The sequence below is a fragment of the Montipora capricornis genome, chromosome 8, assembly GCF_036669925.1.
Source record: "Montipora capricornis isolate CH-2021 chromosome 8, ASM3666992v2, whole genome shotgun sequence".
NCBI lineage: Eukaryota > Metazoa > Cnidaria > Anthozoa > Scleractinia > Acroporidae > Montipora > Montipora capricornis.
Genome location: NC_090890.1, coordinates 20332323 through 20349822, shown reverse-complemented (window position 1 = coordinate 20349822; position 17500 = coordinate 20332323). Strand labels below are relative to the sequence as shown.

The following is a 17500-nucleotide window of genomic DNA, read 5'->3' as shown; positions in this document are numbered from 1 at the left end:
CCCCTGGTAGTTTTCGCTCTGGCCAAAAAGTGCACCAAATGATATACAAAGGCTACTGTTCATTTAAATGGCTCCAAAGGTTTGAGAGCTTTAAACCAAAGCAATGCCAAATGAAGTTAATCGATATTAATAAATTAATAATTGCTTGGTTGATTGATAATCAATTAACTCTTTTTCTCCATATTAGCAAATATTACAATGTAACTTACGCCTTTCATGGAAAATTGCTGTCTGGCTTTTTATCCAAGCAACTTGAAAGAAAGTTGACCATAAATGGACACCTTACCTCATCTCTTAGATACTTGGTTCTCTCTCTGAGACTCACAAATTCATCCATAACACTTTCCACATCAATGTAGTTTTCCTGCCAGGTTTTTAAGCATTCACGTACTGATGCCGCTTCTGTGCCACCTAAAGTCTACAACAAAGTTTGACATTTATTGCCCTGCCTCATCACCCTTGTTCTTCAAATTCTGCGGGAACCCACATGCTCTTCCTAGCTACAGAGAGTAGGACACATACTTCTCGGTGTTGTGGTGACAATACCTCAAAAGAGACCATGCGTCCTATTGTAAACTTATCCTACTAAACCAGCTCATGGTTGTTCAAAATTATTTATCCTCCGGATAAACCATGGTCCCAGCGGATTTTCCCAGTGTTTACTGCTACTCATCACTGAAACAACTAGGACCATGAACAACCAGAGGTAAGAAGCAGCCATCACTGTGTCCAGCAATAATGTCATGGTTAAGCCATCTTTCCTTGTAAGTTCAAATATTTTAGGCCCCACTTGTTAATGATGGATGGGTGTTAAGTGCTACATAATGTCTGCATTGTTAATCATGTAGAGTATTCCTTTTTATCAAAAGACAAGATTTATTATGACAAAATTCTGAGAAAAAAAGTGCAAGATAAGTGGACCACAGGCTGTTGTACATGTATGTGTACATACTGGTTTTTAATAGTGTGAACAATGTTTTGCTGTTCACTCCATGATTTAAATAATGCTTGGTATGCAGTCAAGTTGGAAGTAATTGCAGAAAGTGTCAGTTCTAGCATTAAATTCAAGATTAAGTTATTGTATTGTACAATAAAACTGCATGAATAACGAGTACACATAAAATACAAAGAAGTGTTTCCAGTGACACACACATTGCTTTATTAAATACTTTTCTCCTTGATTGTCACAAAATCCTTGGTAGTCTGTTGATTAACATGATATACCTGAGTTTGAATCTCACTAGTCTTTCTCTCGGCAAAAAAATCAATATAAAACAGACTAAAAAAATAACCTAATTAATAAAAGCCCACCCTTTTACATGGTGGATGACTGATGAGGCTCGAAGAGCAAAATAGGTATAGCATCACTGTGAGCATTTCAATTGTAGTTTTATATCAATATATTACATATTATTATGGTACTGTTGAGGGCATAAGATATATGTAATTCTTGTCTACAGTAAATCCAAAAGAAAAATGTCCTCAATACTACACAAATACTTTCAGTAAAGAAATAATTATAATTTTGGCCAAAATATTCATGCATTGTAGACAACTGGTCACACCAGCCACGTTTTCTCTACAGGAAAATTATTCATGCAAAACACAAACTTTCACAGGCACACGTATGTCAATGGCTTTGGGAAACTAAAGTGACTAACACAAAACTACCGGTAAGTAATGTAATTACAAGTAATTTCAAGCAAAGTGAAAGAATAGATTTAGCTACATTTCATAGACAGGGCATTCATTCAAAAAAAAGCTTGCTATTTAATGCCAATTAACAAACAGTAGTATATAACTTTGACACGTGTTAATTGATAAGTCAACACCACTTAAACCAGGAGTCAGATATAATGCCTGTACATAGTCCATGGATGGTAGGACAATGTTTTCTCTTCTATTGTAAGAAGTTTCATTAATTGGATGAGTGGAGGCACTCCTTGGGAAAGTGGGTCATGAGGTTTACTTGCCTAATGGGTGAGTTGAATTTTTTTTTTTTTTCTGAGCGTCTCTTGCCCCCTCTCCCTCCCCACTTTCTTTTCAGCCAAATGCTGATAATAGAGTAAGTTACACATCATTATTTTTTTCTGAAGCAAAACGAAACGTTGGATTTTACCTCTTAAAATACAAATTTTCGCTTACTAGCCATTGCAAAGAGAAGGAAAAACGTCAGCAATGGAATAAAAGGCCTGGTTATTCTTCAAAAAGGCGAGTATTCACATGATTTTGCTAACAACACTTTGCTGGTTTGCTGTTTTCGAGTTGTTGGTTATCTTGAACTGTTGACATGCTGTTGAAGTTAAATCAACTTACACTGCAGAGCATTTTTTAAAACTCGGTTTTCGGTTGACATCCATTATTTTCTTTGGAGTTCCATTTTCTAATCTCGTTTTATATTGCTTCATTTAAGAATATACAGATTCCTAGATAAAACAGGTAAACAAACACGTCGCGACGCTGTGGTTTTTTGCATTGTTGTTTTCTGTGAACTGTTAACATGCCGTTTAACTAAAACAACTAACTGCAGAGAGCTCAAATAATAAGATATGAGGGCAGAGAAAGATGTTTGAGTATTTTTCAATAACATTTTTCCTCCTGTTTTAAGAACTTTCATTTCATTTTCAACAAGACAAAGAATTTTAATACGTAGAACATTATTCTCCTGTCTGTACTAATTTTTCAAACATCTTTGTTTAGTTTGTTTAGCTTGTTTCTCTGTGCTTGCTATGAAATATAACAGTTTGTTTTTTATATTTATTGCACCAAGAGATATATGCGGAGTGCTTTTTTCAGTTGTAAGTTCATTTCAACTGTGACAGTGCGACATAGAGCGCGTAGAAAGACTTTTTTGCAAACCAGCATGCCATGTTCATTTTTAGAGAAAAAAATAGCAGAAAAAATAAAATATGTTAGTCACTGGCTTAGGTCGGTCCGTATAGAGAAAAACTGTGCCCTCAGCCTTGAGTACGTCCCTCGGCCTGCGGCTTCGGGCGGTAGTCAAGACCTCGGGCACAGACCTCCCAGCCAGTACATATATATAGTTAACAGTTTCAGCCAGGTAAGCTATGTGCCCTCTGCGTCTATTATAATGGTTACAAGGGTTACAAGGATGTCTTGAAGCTAACATTCAGAAGGTCTGGGATCAATGCGGACAGCTGAGAAGAGAAGGCAAGAAATCAGGTGGGCTGGAGACGCACCATGTTTGAGGGGGTGTGCAGACCCACAAGGAGAACCTCCGTGCTAAGGCACAAGCAACACGTCGTAGGAGGACGCAACGAGCGGAGTGGACTGATTCAGGGGATTGACGCCTTACTCTGCACAGAGTGGTCCCTGATGATTATAACAATTATTTCCTCAGTAAGTGTATTCATATTAACTTTGGATTATAATAAACTTTACCCTTTCCAGACTTTCCACATCCAAGCCTGCATCTTCAATCTCTTGCTGATGAAACACTTTCATGTTAAATGTTGGGGTAATGCTAATCAGTGAATTGAAGAAGATCAGGCAGAGTGTCTGAAATAAACAAAATTACTTCTGCAAAATCATTCACATGGCTGTTATTATAATCCAACATGGAAAGAAATTGGGAAAATAAATTTTGCAAAAAATGCAGCTACTTAGCTCGTCAAGTACAAAGATGAGCAAATTGGATGGATTACGCATCTAGACAAACTATGTTATTTTACAGGGTCTCTTCCAAAACACACTAGAGCAGATTCTGTCATGTGCCCATCTTTATAATACGGCTCGAAATTACAGTCGTCCAGTTGTCCCAGACGACCAGAAAGTTTACCGGGGGACTAATTTTTGGTAAAATGAAAAGATAGAAGATGTGCAGGACCCAACGCAGCGTAACCCTAACATGTGAAACAACGCATGCATCGTATAAATTAGGGTTAGGTTAATGAGATGCATGTGACATACGTTTCTTTTATTGATAAAGTAAGCGAGATGTGTGTACTGTGCTTGTGTTATGTATCCACCCAATGCAAACCAGCCGGGTGGTAGCGCAAATATATAGTGAAAAGAACAATGGGAAAGACAGGGAGCCAATAAGGTAAAGATAATGTCATTAACTTTGCTTAGCTTAGCTTATCGTAACACCCCGTTTTAAAATGACTTCCTTCAGCGGTCACATACCTCCAAAGAGGACTGAGAATGTTACGAGTTCGAATGTTTGGAGGAAAGGTGGCTTGCAAACTAAACTGAACGCAGGGTTGTCGGAACAACAACAAGAAGATTTGTTCCAAAAATGAACGTGGTTTCCACGAAGTAAAACTCTGAATAACTCGTACTCGACAAACTTACACGGCCTCCGCCAACTTGAATGCACACAGCTTCTGTCACACTTGACTAAACACGGCCAACGCCAACTCTCTTCGCTTGTGAAAAACTAGTTAGAAAAAAAATCCGCTTGGACTCGTCTACTTATATACTCTGACAAGAAACTTCTAGAAGTTTCTAAATTAGTAATGAATCTAATTATAGAAAGATTACAAAACACACCGATTTAGAAACGCTTACGTACAAACCTAAATATAAACAAACTACGAACTCTCGCGAAGCTTCTGGACAGTAACGCTTGTCACGCAATACCATTTTTTCGTAACATAACCCCCTCTTGAGAAGAAATTTCCTAAATTTCTACTAACAACGAAAAATTGGTTGGATGGTACCAACTGAGGAGGCAGTCCAGTGTCTCTTAAGTTATTCCTCTACTCTGCTTGGATAATCTGCTCCTACATTCTCAGATCCCTTGATGGCCTCAACTCTGAAGTTGTAACTCTGAAGAAACATGGCCCAACGCATTGGGCGTCCATTGGCAAACTTCGCACTGTTCATGTACTTCAGTGGCTCGTGATCTGTTTGTGGCACAAAGGGAACTCCATACAGATAAAGATGAAACCTTTTGAATCCCCACACAATGGCTAAGCACTCTTTCTCGATGGTTGAATAATTACGCTCCGCACTTGACAATTTCTTACTTGCGTAGCAAACGGGGAATGGCTTGCCATCATGTTTCTGCATTAATACAGCGCCAATACCACTGTTGGAAGCATCGGTCTGCAGAAAGTAGGTTTTCCTTGAATCTGGCAGTCCAAGGACTGGTTCCTTTGTTGGGGGGGCCTTGATACTCTGATGGGCTCTCTCCTGTGCCTCACCCCATTCAACTTTGTTAGGTTGGCCTTTACGCGTGAGGTCTGACGGCGGGGCTGCCAATGCTGCGAAGTTGGGGATAAAATCTCTGTAATATCCAGCCAAACCCATGAACGATCTTATCTGCTTCTTGGTGGTTGGTCTTGGAGCATCTCTAATCTTCGTTACGTTGTCTTCATGAAGACCAATTAATCCTTCCTCCAAACGGTGACCAAGAAAATCAACGGTGTTGACTCCAAAAAGACATTTGGTCGGTCTTATGGTCATTCCAGCAGCTAACAATCTTCTAAACAACTCTCGAAGCACCTTGATGTGCTCCTCCCACGTACGGGTGTGAACTAAAATGTCATCCCAATAAAATTCAACGTTGTCCAGTGCACGCAATAACTTCTTCATGGCTCTCTTTAAGGTCGCGGCGGAGTTGATCATACCAAACGGCATTTTGAGGAATTCATATGATCCGTCAGGCGTCACAAAAGCGGTCTTCGGTATGTCCTCCTCGGGAATGGAAATTTGCCAGTGGCCCTTACTCAGATCAATTCTGGTAAAATACTTGTCACCATACAACTTCTGGAACAAATGCTCAGCGGTTGGCATGGGCTCCGGATCAAACACGGTTAACTTGTTCGGTTTACGATGGTCCACGCACACACGATTTGAGTTGTCTTTTTTCTTAACAACTACAACAGGCGAAGCATATGGCGAACTTGATTCTCTTATGACTCCCATCTTCATCATGTCTGTAATATCCTTCTTCAGCGATTCTCTTAGGCTATACGGTACTGGATATGGTCTTGATCTAACTGGTTGGTCGGATGTAAGCTTGATATGATGCTGACCCAAACTTGTTGTGCCTGGGGCTTCTGTGAACAGGCTTTGAAACTCATTTGCAAGATCCATGAACTCTGCTCTTTGTTCATGAGAAAGGTTGTCTCCCATGGTCACATCATTGACTGACTCTTTCGCGACATAACCACCAATCTCCAGAAAATCAATACTATCCAAAGGGTCAACTTCTTCTTCTTCACTATCAACATCTTCGTTCTTACAAATGTTGGCGTTCGTTTCAACAGCAACTGCTCCAACGGAAACAGGATCCTCTCGCTCAAAATACTTCTTCGGTGGATTGGCATGGTAAACTCTCTCTTTTCCTTTGACTCTCACTTTATAATCATTGAGACCCACTACGGCACTAACCTCGAATGGACCTTTCCACTGCATTAGGAGCTTGTTGTGGTCGGTTGGTAGCAGCACCAACACTTTGTCTCCAGGTACAAACTTCCTGACTTTGGTCTTTCGGTCGTAATAATGCTTGCCTTTGTTCTGGGATTTCTGAAGCTCGGTGTGCGCCGGTTTGAGGGTATCTTCAGGCTTCTCGCGTGGCTCAAACACATACTGATGGCTGTTCTTTACTTCAGGCTCCTCCAACTCTTTCGTCCAAAGCTCTTTGAGAATAAACATCGGTCCTCTGACGGATCTTCCATACAGCAACTCAAACGGCGAAAAACCGGTGGACTCCTGTGGAACTTCACGATATGCAAACAGCAACGGGTTAATATGGCGATGCCACTGTCTTGGCTGTTCACTGCACAATCTCTTTAACATGCTCTTCATTGTTCCATTAAACTTTTCCGTCGGGCCATTACACATGGGATGATATGGAGTCGTGGTGAGCTGTTTAATGCTCAAAAGCCGCGTCACTTCCTTCATACACTCAGCGAAAAACTGCGTACCAGGGTCACTCAAGATCTCTTCGGGCACTCCCAAACGACCAAAGATATCCACCAACGCTTCTGCCACGGTCTCAGTATCAATGTTCTTCAACGGGACAGCTTCAGGACAACGAGTTGCGAGGTCGACCAATGTCAATATATATCCATGACCGTCCTCACTCGGGGGAACAATGGGTCCAACCGGGTCGATTGCTACTCTCTTAAACGGCTTGTCAATTAATGGCATCTTCTCCAAGGGAACCTTCGGTACGGAACCCTTGTTAACTGTCTTCTGACATACATCACGGGACTTGCAATAACGAGTCACGTCCCCTTGAATGCCTGGCCAATGGAACACGCTTTGAATTTTATCAGTCGTTTTCTTTATTCCCATGTGACCTCCCATGATCGATCCGTGCGCTGGTTCCATTATTCGACTTTTCGGCTGCACAGGAACCATAACCTGCTTCAGGGGTTTACCTCCGTTCACATAGGGGTGCTTGTAGACGCGGTACAGAACTCCACCTTTCACTTCAAATGAAGTCTCAGCCTGGCCTCTCACAACTACGTCATCTTTCTCCCAAAATTTCTGTGGGCTCTCGTCATCACGCTGCATTTGCTTGAGCTTTTCTCTATCAACTACAGGACTTTCTTTGGTATCTGGTACCTTCAACGGAATATGTTCTCCAGCTTTCTTGGCTTGACTTCTCGTGGTTACAGCACAAGCTTCTTGTACAGGAACTTGCCAGCTTGGATCTGGGTCGTCGGCGGCTCTTGCGCTTGGTACATTACCGATAATTAAATCATAAACGGTATCGGGAAGACACTGCGCTTCCACCTGGCCCTTGAGGTAAGGTGTATCAACATCAATCTTTGCGATGGGAACTTTCCTTGCCGTATTGTCAATGAGCAGCATAACATTGGGTTCACCGGTAAACTGATCCTCAGACGCAAGGTCCTTCTTTACCACAATTCCACTACAACCAGCATCTCTCAGGACATCAACAGGCTTCTCTCCAACTCTACCTTTCACGACAGGCATTTTACTTCTCACTCCGGTCAACGGTTCAACACAAGCACTACTCAACAATGGAATCTTCTTACCACGGGCCAACAGCAACTTATCATCTTTAATACAGGCCTTAATTTCCTCATCCGTGGGTTTGTCCTCAGGTGGCCGAACCAAACAACTGGCACTCACTTGACCACGCTGCACAGGATTACCATCCTTACTTTGTCCTCCTGATCTGCGTCCACCTGATCGACGGTTTCCAGCTTCATGTCCCTGCTTACCACATAGGAAACACTTTCTTGTTAGGGTTGGGCAGTTGACGGCTTTATGACCTCGGGTGTTGCACTTAAAGCAATGCGGAGCTGCTGGATTAATCTGCATGTTTTTGGCTTCGTCCCTCTCAGGCTGTACTGTTGGCTTTCTGCTCGCTGAGCTGAACAAATGTTTACCATGAGCCACCAAGTACTGGTCGGCGATCTTCGCAATCTTTGCCAGGGTCTCAGGTGCCCTTTCTCGCAGGTGAATTGCCAAATCCTTAGGGCAAGAGTCAATAAATTGTTCCTTCACGATCAAGTCCTTAGGACCATCAAGGGTTCGCGCGGTATTCGAAAGCTCTAGCCAACGTAACAGGTATCTGTCCAGACGCACAATAAACTGCTCCGGACTTTCGTCAACTTCTGGTTTGGATGCTCCAAATTTTCGACGATGGCCGTCTTCGGTAAGGTCATATCTCTTCATTAACGCAATCCTTACCCTGTCATAATCCTTGGCTGCGTCCTCCGATAGACGTGAATACACTTCTGGTGCCCGTCCAGACAACAGAGCACTGAGCTTCGATGCCCATCCATCTTTTTTCCACTTGGCTGTCTCGGCAAATCTCTCGAACCTCTGCAAATACGCGTCCAAATCGTCTTTACCATCAACAAACGAGGGGAGTTTAGGTGCCTTAGCCCGATCCTCTCTCACTTCAGGACGCCCGTCAGCATTCTCCACAGCCAACCGCGCAATCTCCAACTCGTGTTCTCTTTTTGCAGCTTCAATGGCCTCTTTTTGTTTCAACAGTTCGGCTTCCATCTCCAATTTTCTTGGTTCGCGTTCTTGTCGCCCGGTTTCTCTCTCTTCGTCTTCTCTTCTTCTATCTTCTTCAAGTAATCGATATTTCTCTTCCTTTTCTTCTTCAAACCGCCTCCTTTTTTCTTCTCTTTCTTCCTCCAATTGTCTTCGTTTTTCTTGTTTTTCTTCCTCTTCCCTTCTTCTTTCTTGTTCTAACTTTTGTTGCTTCTCTACAAAATCGAGCAGCTTTGCTCCTTCCAATCCAAATTCTTTTCCCATCTGCAAAAGCTTTTCCATTTCCATAGCGGTATTCCACAGCAAAAACACAATATACTCTCCTGCACAGTTCTTCTTACTTTTTCTTGAATTGTCCTTTCCTGGTTTCTGTGGTCAGCAAACAAATGAATTCCTCTCCAGGACCAGGCCCCCAATGTTACGAGTTCGAATGTTTAGAGGAAAGGTGGCTTGCAAACTAAACTGAACGCAGGGTTGTCGGAACAACAACAAGAAGATTTATTCCAAAAATGAACGTAGTTTCCACGAAGTAAAACTCTGAATAACTCGTACTCGACAAACTTACACGGCCTCCGCCAACTTGAATGCACACAGCTTCTGTCACACTTGACTAAACACGGCCAACGCCAACTCTCTTCGCTTGTGAAAAACTAGTTAGAAAAAAAATCCGCTTGGACTCGTCTACTTATATACTCTGACAAGGAACTTCTAGAAGTTTCTAAATTAGTAATGAATCTAATTATAGAAAGATTACAAAACACACCGATTTAGAAACGCTTACGTACAAACCTAAATATAAACAAACTACGAACTCTCGCGAAGCTTCTGGACAGTAACGCTTGTCACGCAATACCATTTTTTCGTAACAGAGAACCCTCTCGTTTTGAAGCGAGTCAAACAGAATTTTAAAACACACAGACACAAAAGGCTCTACACGCCTGGACAAGTCAACAAACGCTTTGTTCTTTTTTAAACTAAATTTGCATAGAGCCGATTGAAGTGTGAAGAAGGAAGAATATTGACAAAAAAAGTTGTTTTGTGTGGAAAAGAGGAGCATTCTCAACTTGTTACAACCTGTTTAAGGAAAGTTTTTTTAACCTTGCACTTGAATGAAGCACAGGTAAATGCAATCTTTTTTGCAAGAATACACAGACATTCTTCAGTGCACAGACACAAAGAAAGCCGCAGTGAGCAAACAACAATATACATTTCAAATGCTTTATTAAAAGATACTCTAGTGACAAGTTGATATAAACGACTATTAGTCTATCATAACCTTAAACCAAAATGTTGCTTTGCGCTTTAACAAATACTGACTCTGATAATGCAGTTCTGTCCAGTCATACAGAATATGGATTATTTGAGACCGGACTAACTTGGATGATTTTATTTGCAGAACACCATCGCTAAGTCAATTAAAACACACCAACAAACATTTCAAACGTTTTACAGAGAACGCTTATCACAATGTGATATTTGTGAGAGAGATAGTTCTCTTTAAAGAAACCTTTATTCGAGGTTGTTTTGAAAATGCACACTATGTAAAACAAAGATGATACATGTACCGGTCAAACAATATTATGCATGCACTGTTTCAATGCTTTTAGAGCGAAAATAAATCACACACGCGTAAATGAGAGAAGAAAAAAAAAGTAATTTAATTGAGTTCGCTGCATCATTATTGTTCAGCAAGTTTCCCACTTTTAACCCACTTTTAATAACCACTTCTCCTTGGAATCTGGGAGCGTGTCAAAGATCCAGGGATCTTTGTCCTGTTTGATAGGAGAAGGTGGTGTTTCTATCCTGAGAGGAATTTTGGATGGATCAACGGATGTAGCTAGAAGTTTCCTGTGTGCTGTTTTTTTTTTGGGTTGTCCCTCGGATATCGTAGGAGAATGGTTTGGAATGGGCGCATTTGGAGTTATTGTCACTGTCCATGCAGGTTTCGCATTCATTTCGCTGATCTTCATTTGGTTTTGCCAAACCTTGATACCATTGTAATAGTTCGTCCAATCCTTAAGGCCACTTTTTGATCCTCGGGCAAAGTAGAATCTGTGATATGTTCATGTCCTGATCCAAGCGCGTCAAGGTCATGAGTTGCGGAGGTGAGGTTAAGGTTAATCCTAACCTTTTCGGTCTCGAATTTTGCAAAATGTTAAAAAGCTACCATAAGATAGCTCATTATATTTGTTTTCTTGTCAAAATAAATTATTTGAAAATGTTTTTTCTTGCGGAGTTATTGCAAATTTTGTGTTTTTCGTCACTAAAATGTTAATCCCCAAAGGTGTTATGGAATGTCAACACTCGTTAACACCCGAACAGTTTGACGCAGGATTACATCCAGGTATTTTCATTTTATCGCGTGTTGAGTTCGCCATTTATTTGCAGTCGATGCAGTTGTGTTAAAGGAGTATGCAAAGTCATGTCACCCTGACCACTTTGATTGTTTACTGTCTCCCAGTGATGCGACAATTGCAAAGCCATGGTGTTTACTGGAAAGGGTTCATCAGTTTTATAGATTTTCTTATCCAGGTAAATGATGGGATATGAATGTGATGCTGTTGAATTGAGACATGTTCACGAGACGAAGCTTCAATGATTTGTGTACACAAGATAGAATTCCCACCCCTTTTAGTAGCAAATACAAACAAAAAAGCAACATTTTTTACTTTCAACATCATTTTATTGCTGATGGCCACAGCGAAATGACTTACAACCTTGTTGAAAGCAAACATTAACTTTACGATATTCATGACTGAATTAAAATAGTGTGTACACGCCATGCAACTTGTGCATCGTTCCATTGAGAATCATATCATTTAAATTTAGCTTGAACAGTGTTCATGTCAACATTCCATGCACGTTGAATGGGATAAAACAAACAATAATCTCCACAAACATCTGAGTTCAGTCCTTGCAGTGGTATGTTGTTATAATAGGTAACTTCCCACAGAATGTAGGTATCCATGTTGAAAGTGTCTGGAGGAAATCCGTAGCTGTCAAAAAATTCACTTTCACGAGGTGATTTAAAGTACATGGCCACCCAATGTGTCCCAAGTTGGTCATGAGGGTCCGTATTCGTGATGAGACTGGCAGGGTACTAGGTGTTGATGACAGGTAGCCTATCCCTTGGAAATACGCCTTGCATCAGAGGTGCTTGATGTAAGCATTGTATGCTTGAGTGTCTGCCTGTTCTGTTACCAACTGTTTGATGATGGAATGAAGGGCATTGTTGACCAGAGTGTACTTCTTGCCATCCCCTGTGGGCGTCGTAATCGACCCATTTGCTGCTGACAATCGACACATCTGTCATAGGTACATCACACAACTGTAAACTTGAATTCGTACCACGGGCTGAGAGAGGGAGTGCTGATGCCATATTTAATCAAAAATAGTCTTGAATGTTGAACGAGGTGTTCTCATTTTTTTGGTCTGTCCTTCACTGCGCGGCTTTGTTGTATCCGCACACTTATATACTCTTTTTCCTCGACCTTGCTGTGTAATGTCATCAATGACCCTTGTGGGTAAATTGTTTCCAGCAGCTTTTGCTCTTGTTTTGGCAGCTATCTTTAAAGGTTGACCATTGATCACGTCTTGGACAAGCTGCATTCCCGTTTCCAATCCAGTATCGAGCATTTGTTTTCCCACTCTTTTCCAGTTGTTTTGAGAAAGGGAGTCGCTGAACATTACAACGACCGAAACATTCCACCTAAGCCGTTACCCTCTTGACCATAAGGGTGTGTTCCTCCATAGATACTCATGGCTCCTCCTTTACCGTGCTGCATACAGGGTACAACATGTCCTCCATATGGGTACATTAGTGGTTCATTGGTAATAACATGTTGTTATAGAATAGCATGACGCCGAAAATGCAGGGTCATGCTCGGTTCCAGAAGCAAATGGTATCAATTGACCTGTGTGTCCCCTTATGTTGATCGCCACAGAGCCGGATGAAAACACAGTTGTGCAGAGTCGGTAGGATGGTAGGAGGGCACCTTGACCTCTTCCATGATCATGTTCTCCGGCTGATCACGAGGAACGAACATCAGAAGTAAGTTGGCTTGAGTATCTCCCACTACTTGAGACTCTATTAAATCGGAATACACGTAGATGGTTTGAAAAGCGTCTTTCGAGAGCAATCCCCACACCAATTCTTCTTTTCTGACAAGTGTTGTCGTTGTCCTCACAAGAAGGACGCTGTGATCATCATTCTGTTGGACAAGGCCCCCGATTTGGTACAGCTGAGGAATATTATACTGATTATACTGGTGCTCAGGCGCGAGCTAATGTCTTGGGTAGAATCACATACCAACTGGCTGGTAACTTCAACTCAAAAGTAATCTTGTGCTTTGTCGTAAATGTAAAAACCCTCGTTTCCGTCCAGACTCGTAATGGTCTTGTCGCTCTTCAAATAAATGTCTCTCAATTGATGTGTAGTCCCATTGTCATACCATGAACGACATCTTTGACCATACGGTAAATTCCACTTGGTACAAGGATGTTTAATTTCCAGGGTTCAGGGTCTGCCTTACAAAGAAAAGTGTAGGACAACTGATTCTCACCTACGTTTTGCCAGGTGTAAGGGTAAATGATGCCTAAGCGCTGTACCATACAGTTTGTCGACTCCCCCTAAAGCGGACGGTTGATCCACTTCACAATACAGTTTCTGTAATAGTTGGTTTGTCTGATTTTGGGTCCTCGTTTTCTTCTTCTTCTTTTGCACTTTCTTCATCGTGATTGTCGGTGACATCTTTCAATTCGATGTGACCTTAGCTACTGCAACACGCAACTAAACATCACATTATCTGAGATATGCAGAGAGAATATGCAGACATTATGCAGAAAGAAGAAAATGTGGGCGATGAGCTTGGACATACGTGGCTTGCAGCACTACCCATGGTATTAAAAAAATGATTAGATCTTCCTCATTCGTAGACTTTTTATAACAATTTGCCAAACCATCCACCAAAAAGAAGGATAATGTATCGAGTATGTGACACATAACACTTTGTGGAATGCATATTGTTCGGTAAATGTAGCATTGCATTGGTCCATGCAGTAATAAAAACTCAACAAGCGACCGTGGTTCATTGGATGCAACTCTTTTAGAAGATCTAACCATTGCTCGCGAGGCGTGCTGAGAAGGAAGTGTCCTGCAAAACAACTCTGAGCCCAAACCCAAACCAAGACAAAGTACACTCTATCCATGTTAATGAGTCTACTGAAGAACAGGCACTGCACGTATTATTTTATAGCACTTTTTGTGAATTCAGTCACTCACTGACAATTAACCTTAACTAACACTTTGGCGTGTGTGATTTATTTTCTCTCTTAAAACATTGAAACAGTGTATGCATTATATTGCCTGACCGATATATCATCTTTGCCGCACATAGGGTGCGTTTTCAAAAGAACTTTTTATTTACTAATTTTTTTGGATTAAGGTTTGTTTAATATAACATTGTCATAAGCGTTCTCTGTTAAGCAGCCAACTCAAGTGAATAACAACATTTTTTCTCTCATTTTCATGTGTGGGATTTATTTTCGCTCTAAAAGCGTTCACATATTGCATGCATAATAGGACAATAATGTGCAGTGAACGTAAGTGAATTACAACATTTTTTCTTCTCTCATTTGCACCTGTCATTTATTTTCGCTCTAAAAACAATGAAACAGTGAATACATAATATTGCTTGACCCATACATGTATTATCTTTGTTGTACATAGGGTGCGTTTTGAAAACTACTTTTTTTTCAGATATAGGTTTGTTTAAAAAGAACTATCTCCCGCAAATATCACATTGTGATAAGCGTTCTCTATCAATTCAGTAAAACGTTTGAAATGTTTGTCGGTGTTTTTATTGACTTAATGATAGAGTTCTGCATTATCAGGGTCACAGCATTTGTTTAAGCGCAAAGCAACATGTTTGGTTAAAGGTTACGATAGACAAATAGTGAACTTATATCTTTAAATAAAGCGTTTGAAATGTATATTGTTGTTTGCTCACTGCGTCAAATATTGTGAAAAGTACTTTGAAACACGATATGAAACAAACTCCCGCTTCACCATACTACGGTCTCAAACGCTTCTCAAAATCCAACTTTTTTTTTCAAGCGTTTTCAGAAAAGGCATTATTCAAATCTGTTGGGAAGGCTTTCTTTGTGTCTGCACGTGCACTGAAGGATGTCTTTGTTTTTGTACTCTTGCAAAAAGATTGCATTTACCCGTGCTTCATTCAAGCACGAGGTTGAAGAACTTTCCTTAAAAAGGTTGTAACAAAGGAGTTCACATTTGTTTAAAAGGCGTGAAAAAGTTGAGAATGCTCCTCTTTTCCACACAAAACAACTTTTTTGGTCTATATTCTTCCTTCTTCATGCTTTGATTGGCTCTATGCCAATTTCGTTTAAGGAGGCTCCAAAGGGTTTTCAGCTGAGCGCGCGCATGTAAGCCACACACGCAATTCTAAAAGCTGCTCACGTCTGCTCACGATTCAAAATGGGTAACCTTTTTTCTAATCTCTAATGTGGTACATGGAATAATTATAAACAGACATATATTATTCACGAAAACTACGAAAATTTTACCCAAACGGTTTAATAGTCAATTAAATCCGCTTTGGCTGGCCTGTAGCTTTACTCGCTTGTAAGCCCCTCACTTTTCCTGATTTTGCAACTTTACTCGTTTATATCTCTCCATGTTAGCTCAGATTAATTTAAAACGTTTGCCTTTCAAATTTAAAAAAATTCTGTAGGTGAAAAAAAAGTAAGAGACATTAAAAAAAAAACACTTGGCCTACAGATTTTGTTGAAATTTAAATATTTTGGAGATTATTTCTAACATTATCTGGAAACCTGAATGGAAGGATTTCAACAAAGACAAAGACAAAGACAATATAAGTTGATTTTAAGGCTAAAAAAAAAAGCCTTATATCGTTGCCATGGTGACTATATTCTGGAGGAAAATGTGATCTGAGAAATCTATGATGGGTAATTAATACCCTGGTCCAATTTCGTCTTGATTATAATTGATATAACTGTATCTAAGGACAGAATATGTTTATTTGTTTGAAAACTTGTTTGAAACTATTTCAAGCCTCCTTAAAAAAGAGCATCTGTGGACTTGTCCAGGCATGCAAAGCCTTTTGTGTGTGTTTTAAAAATTTGTTTGACTCGCTTCAAAATGATAGGGTTCTTATTCCTCTTTGTAGGCATGTGACCGCTGAAGGAAGTCATTTTAAAACGGGCATCACGATACCCTAAACAAGTTCACGTTATTGCAGGTAATGAGTTAGGGGCCATTTTGAATTTATTGTAAAGCCAAACCGGTGTTGCCCTGTTTTTCCAGCTAAGTTAATGTATACTGACGTCAATGGCGTCTCATTGGTCCATGATAACATCATCTTTACCTTATTGGCTCCCTGTCTTTCCCATTGTTCTTTTCACTATATCTTTGCGCTACCACTCAGCTGGTTTGGGTGGATACATAACACAAGCACAGCACACACATCTCGCTTACTTTCTCAATAAAAGAAACTTTCGTATACATCTGCGACATGCATCTCATTCACCTAACCCTTTATACAATGCACATGACTGTTGTTTCACATGTTAGGGTTACGCTGCATGGCATCATGCCCCAACTTGCCCTCAATTTATGCCATTGTTTTCGTGGTTATAATATATGCACATGGGATTGAGGTTTTGGGTCTAAATAACCCGATACAACTACTACTAGCTCCAACGCTATTAGCCTGCGAGCAGGCTCTCTCTCTTCGGTGAGAGAGAAGGAGAGCCTGCACGCATCCCTTTGAATTTTGAATGCCGCCTCCTGATGTCACGCTGAGTGAGCTGTCAAAAATTAGCCAATCAGCGCGCACCGGAAGTAAACACAGAAAACAGAAAGCCACGTGTTGTGTAGTTCAATTTGCTCGAGGCAGAAACTAAAGAAAAACTGTAAAGGAAGGAAGCCTTCGCCAGAAAAGCCTAACAACTATTGCTGATGCTGTAAAGCGTAGCCGAATATTCAGTACGGTAATTCGTCGAAGTCCCTTCCGTGGAAACTGTTTCGTTCGTCAGCGAAAAATTTAGCACACAAACTTCAAACGGGAATCGTAATAGAGAAATTCGTTTTCCCTCACCGCATCTCCACTGTGTGAGACTCGTCGACGACAACGGCTGGCAAATTTCGGTAAAGCGAAGCGGAGTTACCTTTTTTAATTTCTTTTAATGAAATACAGACATTACAACTGCTCCATCACACTTTAATACTAGACAGATATTCTAATACCTACACCATTTTATTTCAAAGGTTTATCGAGTATTTGTGGTTATAGATATGTACTTTACTAATTCAATAATTTGAAAATTGGAATATTTTGTTTTCAAGTGTATTGGAGTATTGCGGAGTTACGAGGAGATGGAGCAATCATTTGTGGAGCCGCCTTTTGCCTTTTCGGCTTAACCAAATACTTGCTAAAATCGTGTAGAGTTCCTCTATCGTTCTCTATCGTTAAATCAGCAACAGAGGCAGCCGAAAGGCCCATTT

General features: G+C 40.6%; 1 protein-coding gene across 1 annotated transcript in view; it reads right to left on the bottom strand.

Annotated features, from left to right (window-relative positions):
• The window catches only part of LOC138059592 (formin-like protein 2), a 106361-nt gene that overhangs the window by 24844 nt on the left and 64017 nt on the right, over positions 1 to 17500 (bottom strand). The window contains exons 9-10 of the mRNA XM_068905222.1: positions 3403 to 3519; positions 287 to 418 (exon numbers count right to left, since the gene is read on the bottom strand). Of these exons, the coding sequence (XP_068761323.1) occupies positions 287 to 418; positions 3403 to 3519 (249 nt within the window). The remainder of the gene's footprint in view (positions 1 to 286; positions 419 to 3402; positions 3520 to 17500) is intronic.